At 47.1% G+C, this 11,699-nt stretch overlaps 1 protein-coding gene across 1 annotated transcript; it reads left to right on the top strand.

Moving 5' to 3' along the window:
- The first annotated feature begins 1,126 nt into the window (after nucleotides 1-1,126).
- LOC119373764 (uncharacterized) lies at nucleotides 1,127-5,627 on the top strand. The gene is made up of 3 exons (XM_037643827.2): nucleotides 1,127-1,256; nucleotides 4,631-4,926; nucleotides 5,155-5,627. Exons 1-3 carry the CDS (start codon nucleotides 1,172-1,174, stop codon nucleotides 5,488-5,490), a joined length of 717 nt encoding a protein of 238 aa, XP_037499755.1. The 5' UTR covers nucleotides 1,127-1,171; the 3' UTR covers nucleotides 5,491-5,627.
- Nucleotides 5,628-11,699: the final 6,072 nt, after the last annotated feature.

Genomic DNA, 11,699 nt, shown 5'->3' with positions numbered 1-11,699 from the left:
GTGTTTTTAGCTAGGGTGGAAGTAGGTGGTGCACCTGTAGGAACTTCCACTCGTGTAGAACAAGGCTGGGCCTCCCGAGAGGGCTGGCCAGTAAGGCAGAGTTAATAAGTTTTTCACTTGCGTCATTGGGGATTTATACGGAGCACCAAAATGTGCGGACAGGATTTAGGAAACGCCCAAACTCCATGGGCTTGATGAGCACCTAAACGCGGTGAAAGGCATCGTTAGTTCCTTACAGCACTGCGCTCTGTTCATATTGCGTGCACTGTAGACTGTGCACACCCCGCCATCTTGGTCTACTGTTTATGGCACTCGACTGCTGACCCGTAGATCGCGGGATGGATTCCCGGCCGCGGCGGCTGAATTTTAGATGGAGGGGAAAATGTTTGATACCCGTGTACTTGTATTTAGGTGCGCGTTAAAGAACCACAGGTAGGTCAAACTTTCCGGAGCCCTCCACTACGGCGTCCCTCGTAATCATGTCGTGGTTTTGGGACGTTATACCCCAGATGTTATTATTATTGTAGAGTGCGCACGGACGAAGTTTTATTCGAACGCCCGAGCAATCGATGGGTGCAGTTTGTGACAGGCATTCGGCGTACAGATAGCAGGTTGAATAGGGGGATGAGCTTTCTCAGTCAGTCTTTTACTAGACTCAAGTAATAAATGCACTTCATTTCACGATAAAGTAAACCGATGATACCACAGTGGATAGACTTTTTTGTTTCTTTCTGGACTCATTTTCGCACTTTTTCTTGGTGTATAAATTTCCAGAACCCTCCTCTACGACGCATCTCATAATCATGTCGTGGTTTCCGCATGTAAAACTCCAGATATTATTATTACTTCCTCGCTAACTGAATAAACCAAGATGCCTTGTCGTGTACATCCGATGTTTGAAAGAGGTGCAACTAAAACCTCGTCAGGACTCTTCCGCAATATACTTTACAATGAACCGTAAGTGAATGTGCTTGTTCTTTTTTACGCCGTCGTTTTTGTGAGTGCTCGGTTGCGAAATTGAAACGCTCCATGTATTTGGCCCAGTTTTTTATCATCCTTCATCTGAGCGTTCGCAATGGTCCATTGAGAGATTACGTTGTCCTCAACTTTCTGTACCACCAGGTCTTATCGACCGCGCTGCCGTTGTACGGAGCTGAACAGCTGACTCAAAATGTCTCTAATTCTCGCTGCTCTAGTCGTAGTTGGGACGCTCCTAGGTGAAGGGGCGGCTGCAGAGCCCTCGATGCTTGTTACAGGTAAGCGATGTCATTTTGCATAGAAGAAGCGCTTCTTTAAGAGGCTAGTCTGCACATATCAGGTTGCTAAAAAGCTTAGGGTCACCGAACGCTAATGATCTACTGATTAGTTTCGGCCTGCCTCTTACGGCACCTCTTATGCTACCTAAACAAAACACATTCTAAACTCCTATGAAATGAAATCGCGCATTCTGCATAACCTTAATATGGGCGTATCGGATTTAACCTGTTTTTTATTGCTTGTAAAAGAGTCCCTTGAGTCATTTGGAAAATATTGTACGGGAAGTTTCATTTATTTCTGATTGGTCTGTTGCTATATGCTCATGTTGTGTACTGCTAGGGATGATAGCCGGCAACTCTTAATGCGAGCAGTGCCACTCTCCGGGAGTGAGTGGAAGGTGCTGGCTGACGCCATTCCGTTTCTGGTTCGCTCTACGCTTGTACGCAGCCAAGTCGGCTGGTAATCAACTGCAATGCATACATAACATCGCTGTAAAGCGCGATGGATATTGGTTTCTTGGGCATTGGTCTCTACTTGGTATGCTCCCGCTGCTTCACACGCTACCTTGAGAAAGAACAAAAAAAAAAACAATATTAGCTAGGTTTTTTCAATGTCGAACACCAGAACTGAAATTCGAATGTGGTGTCTAGCAATTGGCAGCACCCAGCTAAGACAGCATGCTCGTCCAGCACGGGACACATAACATTTCTTCGTTTGAGGCATCCTCTGGACATAAGAGGAATTGTTGCAACACTACAAGGGCTGATGCACGCACATGTAAGGAATGACCACTCCAGTTTACAGTGATGCCAGTGACCATAAGTGCAAACAATCTTTAGTGGCTACTGAAGCTTAGGGAAATTACGAACTGTTCACTCATACCTCTCTATCAAGTTTACATCTTCTGTCTGATATGTTGGTCTGTAAGCAGTTGTTTTGTTTCACAAATGCATTTAATGTTTAATTCATTGGCAGGATTCTGACATTTTTGTACGACTTCGAAATCTATCAAATACAGCAAATATTATCACCAGAAGTGCATATTTTAGTGGCAAGCGACATGTAAAAGCGTTCTAAATTTCAGAGTTAGCAACTGCGAAGGCGCACATTTTCCTTCAGATAGTATTTCTCTATGAAAGAGCACTTTGATAGGAGCCATATGCATTGCAGTTGTCAAACATAATGAATTTATTATACAATAGTGCCACGCCCACTTCTTGTCTTGTTTTGATTATTCGGGTTTGACCGGCAGGGACGGTTATCAACGCTCGACGCTGTCCGCGAAGTAGTGTTCTAGAAGCGTCGCGATTGTAGTAGATCGGTTTGTTAAGATTGCGCCCCGCACGCGAATGTTCCAGCTTTGTCGAGAGATAACGCCGCCACCAGCGATATTGCTGGAAAGTTCGATAGCGCCTGTATAAAAGCCGACGCGCTTGATCGCTCTTCAGTTGATCGACGGACGACGCCCTGTTCGACGCGGGAACGGGAGGCCGTTAAGAAACAGGTCGATGAAATGCTACGCGACGACATCATCCAGCCGTCCAACAGCCCGTGGGCGTCTCCCGTGGTGTTAGTGAAGAAGAAGGATGGGACCCTACGTTTCTGCGTCGATTATCGTCGCCTGAACAAAATCACAAAGAAGGACGTATACCCTCTCCCACGGATAGACGACACCCTGGATCGACTCCACAACGCGATTTACTTTTCGTCGATGGACCTCAAGACCGGCTACTGGCAAATTGAAGTCGACGAGAGAGACCGAGAAAAGACCGCCTTTATAACGCCGGACGGCCTGTTCGAGTTCAAGGTCATGCCCTTCGGTCTTTGCTCGGCACCTGCGACTTTCCAACGAGTCATGGATACTGTATTAGCTGGCTTGAAGTGGCAGACTTGCCTTGTTTACTTGGACGACGTCGTTGTGTATTCCTCGAACTTCGACGAACACCTCCAGCGACTTCAATCCGTACTTCAAGCAATCAAGAACTCCGGGCTCACCCTGAAGCCAGAAAAGTGCCGCTTCGCGTACGAGGAGTTCTTGTTTCTGGGTCACGTGATCAGCAAGACTGGAGTGCTCCCAGACCCGCAGAAAACAGCTGCCATCGCCGCTTTCCCGCCACCCACCGACAAGAAGGCCGTGCGCCGATTTCTCGGCTTGTGCGCCTATTACAGACGCTTTGTCAAAGACTTTTCACGGATCGCCGAGCCACTAACGCAGCTCACGAAGACCAACGTCGAATTGAGGTGGCAAACAACGCAAGTCGAAGCATTTCATGAACTGAAACGACGCCTGCAGACACCTCCGATACTTGCGCATTTCGACGAATACGCGGATACGGAGATTCACACCGATGCAAGCAGCATAGGACTCGGCGCCGTCCTTGTGCAGCGGGCGGGCGGACTGGAAAGGGTTATCAGTTATGCTAGCCGGTCGCTGTCTAAAGCAGAGGTCAACTATTCCACAACAGAAAAGGAGTGCCTCGCCATCATCTGGGCTACGTCAAAGAACCAGCAGACGACTGACAGCCGCCGCTACAACCTTCGACGACGCCACATGGAATACCAACCCGGTGACCGTGTATGGGTATGGACGCCAATATGCCGACGAGGACTTAGTGAGAAGCTTCTTCGACGATACTTCGGACCGTGCAGGGTACTTCGACGCCTCGGCGCACTCGATTATGAGGTTGCCCCTGACGGCATTACGAACTCTCAGCAGCGCCGTGCGCGACCTGAAGTCGTCCATGTCGTGCGCCTTAAGCCGTTTTTTGCGCGTTAGCGAGCCTGGGGACTCTATTTTTTCCTTCGTTATTGTAATTTATTTGTGTATGCACTTGTTTTGTTTTTTTTTCTCTTCTATGTTCTTTCATAAGCATCGGGACGATGCTTTTTCAGAGGGGGGCAATGCCACGCCCACTTCTTGTCTTGTTTTGATGTTTTCGGGTTTGACCGGCAGGGACGGTTATCAACGCTCGACGCTGTCCGCGAAGTAGTGTTCTAGAAGCGTCGCGATTGTAGTAGATCGGTTTGTTAAGATTGCGCCCCGCACGCGAATGTTCCAGTTTTGTCTAGAGATAACGCCGCCACCAGCGATATTGCTGGAAAGTTCGATAGCGCCTGCATAAAAGCCGACGCGCTTGATTGCTTGTCAGTTGATCGACGGACGACGCCCTGTTCGCCGCTATCATTGTACAGCGTGTATTGCTGTAGTTATAGTTCTCATTTTCCGGCCACAAGTTCGGCCAAATAAACAGTTTCACCCTGCAAAGGCCGACTGCTGCCTTCGTCGACGTCACGACCACGTAACAATAGCTTATAAGCACTGACATTACAAATTAGACCCTAACTTTCATTTCCTTAATTAAATTTTGTGCAGATCAATGTGACAACGACGCGGAGTACAACTGGACTGAAACCCTGAATGCTTACTTGCGGAGAATGCCTGACGTGCTAACTGTAGCAGCCGCTCCTGCGACAAGTTGGATAATGGGATTCAAAACAACCGCGCCGAAACTGCAGAATCTTAACAACCTGTGGATTCAGAAGCCTTATTATTCATATTGTGTCGATAATGACACAATCATCGAAGTTGAAGTCTTTGCAAATGAACCATTACATATGAACATTGATTGGACAAGCCGCACGGGAGCCAGCGGAAACCTTGGAACGAAGGTAGGTGACCCGTATCTATATATCAATTGAATGAATGAAAAATAATAAAAATTGGCTGGGATTCAACTTTTCGTCATAGGGGACCATAAGGCGAGCGTTTACCCATGTACTGTTCTGAGATATGTTGGCTAATGTTCACTGAAACAGCGCGTGCATAAGTCAGTTTATTATATTTCAGTGCTTTCTTATTTCTGACATGCCATGCACTTTATTTTCAACATGCCACAGGTTACAGCGAGCAAGATGCGAATGCACTTCAAAGTTGAACCTACTTCAGAAGACCGCACCCGAATTGCCCTACAGGATATTGAAGCAGACAGCCTAAACGAAACTGAACTCTATGTGACGGGAACCAGTGAAGGGCTACGCAGAATCATCGGCACATTCGGTGTCCTGGCTAAGCCTTATATTGAGCTCATGTGGAAAACTTTCCTTCGCGTGGACGTACCGATTATTCTTTTGGATCATGAAGTTAGGGAAACAGATAAGTTTTCCTGGAGCAACATACAACGAGCTGATGACATGAATCCATTCGGAGGTAGCCATATGATAAGAATCGGCTAGCTCAATTAGCGGTGGCAATTAACGGAGGTAAACCACTCAGTACAGCGCCAAGGCGTCTTCCTTTCCAGGAGAGCTCTGTTTCGCGTGCCTGCCTGACGTTCATCTTTCCCTGCGTGCCTTTGGAATGGACAGCAGTTGAGTCACTGCAATGTAAACGTGTACTTTCACACGAATCGTGGTACACCACCTGTTGTCCTTTGTTACGTACTTCAACTACTTTGCACTGAGACCTTATTAAGATAATAACTTCTTTAACGAAAATGTTACACGCGAACATTGGATGTGAAATAAATATGCAACTATCGCATCTTATTCTACGGTATTCCATGCTCTTGCTTTTGTTTGTTTTAGATTCTTCAATTCTAAATACAATGCACCATTCGAAAGAGCAGCAAACGGCAGTGCAGCATAGAAATGGTTGATGATAATATTGCGAGCATTGGGTGACTTGTACGAAAGGGTACTAATACTCAGATTATATACGCAAGTATATTTTCTTGGGGCCCAACACCAGCATCCCAGCACCTTTTTCCACGTCCCGAATGGCCAATGCGGTTTTTATCATAAATGAGGTATGATGAAAAATATTATGGACGCTGGAGGAGTAGTTCTTTTTCAGAAAGTGCCAGTACCTTATTAGTAAATTCGAACATAATTAGGGAACCTTCTAAACATGCGTAGCATTATTCGGAAACTGTGCAATCGTTTGTTGTGAGTCCGTATCGATGCATTGTTCAGAATTATCCTATTTTACTCAGATTGTCTCCTCTGCGGTGTCTTACGGGTAGTGGCTTTCCAGCTCATCACCGCGAGTAGCCTTCTAGCGTGGCTGAGGCCGAGTAAGCATGCAGTAATTGCATGGGATATAACCGAAAGTATAAAACTGTGAATATATCACTGAATAAACCAGAAGCATCGCTTTAGCGAAGAAATCACTTGGTGGCATGCGTTTCCCAAGCGGCGAATGCCACTTTATCGCATCGGCGCGTGAAACATATTTCTATCAACGGAAACGAAGTAATCCAGAAACATGAGTCAAAAAGCCTTCGCTATGGTATGGCTCAACTCACTAACTGTAGTTGTGCTCAAATCAAAAGCTGTTTGTTTATTATCAGTAGCTAGCCAACAGTTAATCATTACGAGCGAGCACCGCTAAAGTTATTGATCTAGTGCCAATTGAACATGAGTCAGCATTAGCCTATGCTAGCCAAAGTTATGCCAGTAAGTATATGCCAGTAAGATATTTGGTTGAAGCAGCCTACTACATACAAGTTGAAGTTCGTCTGATTTGCCCTCGCGTGCGGTTCTTAAGGACAACAAAAGGACCCACCAAGTTGCTCGCGAAATAAGCATCCGAGCACCAGTCGCAATTCTCGAGGAATCTCCCACAAGCTCATGCGACATCCTCGAAAACCATAGAGCAGAAGGTAAAAGCACAGTAATCCACATACCAGTCTAACCGGAAAACGGGCACGAGATCGGCGTTAAAACAAGCCAACAAGTACCATAACGGTATCGATTGGCTTCGAATACAAGCCAACAAGGCCCTTGGATGAAACCAGCGAAAAACCACACGAAGACAGTGAAGGAGAAGAACCAGACAGGACAATCGCTGGACTTAGAACTGAATGTTTATTGAAGAATTGCACAAACCCCCACACATGAATCAGTAGCGCATGAACCAACTCCTCCAGAAAGCTACGTTACCCTAACGTACAAAGAAAACAACGCATATATCCCAGTATATACCCGCACGCCTGTACTCTGTGCCGGGAACGGCCAAATCCCTCCGCTAGGCATTATCGTGTATACATGTCTACTAGATACTATCTTAGATACTCATTGGGTATCCTGTATCTGTTTCGCGATACGTCTCGCAAGACGAGTATCTGTTTCTGTATTTCCGGTACATTCAATGATACATCATGTTTCTTAAGGTACAAGCTACTTCTACAGAAACAACAGCGAACGAAACAATTAACGGTGGAGTACTAAGCTTCTCAAGCTGATACTGCTGCTACTAGGCTACTTGAATAAAACTAACGACCGTGACATTCTTTCATATATCTGCCAGAGTGCTCCAGCGAGGGCAGGCGATAAGGCCAGCGTGTCCCTACTGGTGGAGCGCAGTCACGCGGTGGCGCCCGCGAGATCTCGACAAATACAAGCCCCCGAACGTCCACGAGCAGTTGAACTTCGCTTTCTTGCTATTTTTAGATGCGAAGTATCTTATGGCGGAGTTCAAACCGGTGGTGGCGGTGATGCTGGTGGGCGGCGTGACCACCCTTACTGCGCATGCGCGATCCCTCTCCACACCTCTCTCCCACTTTGCCATCTCCCCTTACCCTCTCCATTTCTCACTTCCCCCTCTCCCCTTTCCTCTCCCCTTTCCCTCTCCCCCTTCCTTCTGCACTTCCCCTCTTCCCCTCCCCCTCTTCCCTTCCCCCCTCTCCCAGTTTCTCCCACTCCACTTCCCCTCCCCCTCTCCACTTCCCCTCTGAAACGCGGGCTCGACATGCCGCGCAGCTTCGCATCGCCTCATGGTCCCCTTTAGCGCAGATGGTGTGATCTTTCTTTCCTTTTTCCTTTTGTCGCGGTCATGAGACTTCCTCGCAAACACCGCATTGTTCTACGTACTCCAACGCGCACGCCGCCTTTAGCGAAAATTCTGATGCTCCTATATTGTCGTTATCGAAGTTTCTCTTGCGTGGTGCTTCGCTACGAAATCTGAAGAATTCGCGCCTCGCGGCTTTCCCACGACACCGATTTAAAAGATCCCGTGGATGTAAGTTTGACTTATATACAATGAGATTGACTTTTACGCAAATGAGATTCTAAAAACTGTCGCTCCACCGGTGTTGATGCAAGATGCCGTAGAACAAGCACTTGCGTAACATAACATACCTTGGCGTACTGTATCTTTGTTCTTCCTGCTAAATTATTCAACGGGTTCTTTTTGTCATAATTTGATTCTCAGCATGAGTGCTGTTCTTACTGTCCTCCGTTTGCATCCCTTTTAAAGAAAGCCCGTGAAACATGACCGGGTGACTGCCCTCGTGCGTTGCCGTCTGCAGCGCTCTCAAACGTGCTTCGAGCGAAACAACTGGCTTCACGGTGCGTAAACATTTTCGACGACCGCACACGGCACGGAAACGCCGTCGTCCATTAGAAGCGATATGCTGACAGTTCGCGCGCCGGTTGTTCTTCTCGAAGCACGTTCGAGAGAGCTGCAATACGGCAGCGCACGAGTGGCGCAGTCACATGGTTTCATTTGACATTTTATGCGCTTCCTTCTAAATTCGAGAAAAGTCACCAGCAGCACGCACGTCGTCACCAAAAACTGGACCGGTCGTTTTAGAATGCCCTCTACGACGTGATGGGACCGACTTAGTCCTAAATCAACATTAAAAAATGCCGCACAATTGAGCCCAGGCAATCAACCATTGAAGGGCAATATAAAACATGTTATAATGAGCGCCACATGCATGACGGTAAATCCATTGGTTTTCTTTAGTCGCGGTTAACTGCTATTTTAAATATTTGGTTTTATAGTTACGTGAAACAACCTGGAAACGTATTCACTGTGATTGATACGGCACCACCTTGTTATATGCCTAAGCTATATTGATTTTCTTTTTTTAGGTCACCGTAAAAGTTTTTCGCCGTTGCAAATCACGAGGTCGTCGAAGCTGTAAGTGTCAATAGTGTGAAAGCCATTGATATCCTGCAACGCTTTGTGCCACTACAATACTCCTGAGACAATTCTCGACGGCACTAGTTCTCTCGAAGAAGAAATTTACAAGATTGCCTGTTAGTGAACGTGTTGCTAACGAACGCTTTACGCCAGCAGATAAGCAGAATGGGTCATTCTACGCAAACTGTCCCAATCGGGGCGCTCGACAAAAATCAATTTCTCTCAAAAAATTTGAGAAAATTACACTACATTTAAACTACAATTACACTACCTTAATTAGATTATATTTAGGACCAAGTGGGTGCCATCACTAGTAGAGGGCATTCCAAAATGACCGGGCCAATTTTCGGTGACGTCGTAGACGCTGCGTGGTGACTTTTTCCCGATTTTAAAAGAAAGCACACGAAATATCAAATTAAACCACGTGACTGCGTCGCTCGTGCGTTACCGGACTAAAACGTGCTTCCAGGAAACCAACCGGCGCGCGAAAAACTATCAGCATACCGCTTCTAAGGAACGACGGCGTTTCCTTGCCGTGTGCGGTCTTCAAAAATGTTCACGCATTGCGAAGCCGATGCCTAAAGCCGCGGCCATGGTCGACGCGCCGGTGGTTTCGCTCGAAGCACGTTTGAGAGCGCTGCAATACGGCAACGCACGAGGGCAGTCACGTGGTCATGTTTCACGGGCTTTCTTTAAAAGGGATGCAAATGGAGGACAGCAAGAATAGCACTCATGCTGACAATCAAACTACGATAAAAAAATCCGTGAATAATTTAGCAGGAAGAACAAAGTTACAGTACGCCAAGGTATGTTGTGTTACGCACGTGCTTGTCCATACGGCATCCTGCATCAACACCGGTGGAGCGACAGTTTTTAGAATCTCATTTGCGTATAAGTCAATCTCATCGTATGTGAGTGAAGCTTACATCCACGAGTTATTTTAAATCGTTGTCGTGTATAAGCCACGAGGCTCAGAGAAACCCCATTCTTGCATTCTTCAACTTTGGTAACGAAGTACCACGCGAGATAAGCTTCGATAAAGACACTATAGGAGCACCAGAACTTTCGCGATATGTGCCGTACGCTTTGGAGTACGTGGAACAGCACAGTGTTTACGAGGAAGTGTCATGGCACCGGCGCAAGTAAAAAAGAAAGATAGAAATGCGAGAAAGCGAAGTTACACTGCCCGTAGACGTTCGCAGGCTTGTTTTTATCGAGATCGTGCGAGCGCCATCACGTGATTGCGCTCCACCAATAGGGACGCGCTCTGGCAGTTATATAAAGAAAGTCTGCCATATATATAAAACTCTGCCAGATATATAAAAAATTCACAGTTTAACCGCAAGGGCGAAGCAATGAGTGCGATAGCAACAAATTGTAGTGTTATACGAAGGGAAGCTGGCAGCTGTTTTGTATCCGATCTCGCGTACCTACGAAACGTTGGTGTAATAGAATACGGCACAGTCCCTTCGCTTTGAGAGTGGAGCACGTAGAATGTTATACGAGCCGCGCGCTGTGATGGCTGTCGACATAGCGTGCGCCAGCCATCGCAACCGTGCCCTTACATTCAAAGTTCAAAGTTGCTGCTCGCGCGACACCACCCCTCGCATCTTTTCAGGCTCGTTAAAGACGGGCGGGGTGTTTCCTACCTGTTCGACGGCAGGCCTCCCGAGCGGGGTGAATGTTTTCGGATGCACCCTCCGAGTGACGGAAACGGGCCGGCTTGTTTGATCTCTGGTTCGGCCACGTTCGTCGCCCCTGCTCGCGCGCTTTTACCCGCGGTAGAACATATGATGCGCGGAGCGATCGTATCAATTTTGACTTCATACGGGAGGGACATGACGGCAACGGCGAAGGAAACGGCGACGGCAAAAACCCGTCAAGACTGTCCATATAATTGCTATCGCAACAAAACAACGTCCCTGTCGTTAGTTTACTCAAGTAGCTTAGCAGCAGCAGTAGCAGCATGAGAAGCGCAGTTCACTCACCGTTAGTCGTTTCGCTCTGTTTGTTTCTATAGCAGTGTCGTGTTTCTTAAGATGCATGATACATTTTTGAATGTATCGGAAATACAGATACAGATACCTGTCTTGAGAGACGTATCGCGATACATGTACAAGTTGCCGAAGGAGTATCAAAGATGCATGTATCATCGATACTGTCAAGCACTGTCTCGAATGCTTCAGTGGAATATGTTGCCTTCTAGCAGAGATCGGAAGAGCCAGGTGGTTCTGTCTGACCAAGCCCGGTGATCCGCAAAGGCCGGTACAGCCCTGGACGGTGACACCCCCCCCCCCCTTGCCCATAAACATCGATGTGCTCATTAAACCCTTAGTACTGGTACTACTAATATGACTATTAATGAACCCGCCAGGTGTTCTAGTGGTTATTGTGCTCGACTGTTACCCCGGAGGTCGCGGGATCGCAGCCTGGCCGCAGCGGTGGCATTTTTGATGAATGCGAAAATGATTGAGCCGTGTGTGCTTAGATTTATGTCCTCGTTAAAATCCCCAGG

This window comes from Rhipicephalus sanguineus, chromosome 11, assembly GCF_013339695.2.
Source record: "Rhipicephalus sanguineus isolate Rsan-2018 chromosome 11, BIME_Rsan_1.4, whole genome shotgun sequence".
In the NCBI taxonomy this organism is placed as follows: Eukaryota; Metazoa; Arthropoda; class Arachnida; order Ixodida; family Ixodidae; genus Rhipicephalus; species Rhipicephalus sanguineus.
Note: the sequence above shows the minus strand (reverse complement) of the source record. Positions and strands in the feature narration are given on the sequence as shown.

Coding starts and splice junctions, on each gene's coding strand:
- LOC119373764 (XM_037643827.2), top strand. CDS start 1,172: ATGTCTCTAATTCTCGCTGCTCTAGTCGTAGTTGGGACGCTCCTAGGT. Junction 1,257..4,630: donor GCCCTCGATGCTTGTTACAG/GTAAGCGATGTC, acceptor AATTTTGTGCAG/ATCAATGTGACAACGACGCG. Junction 4,927..5,154: donor GCGGAAACCTTGGAACGAAG/GTAGGTGACCCG, acceptor AACATGCCACAG/GTTACAGCGAGCAAGATGCG.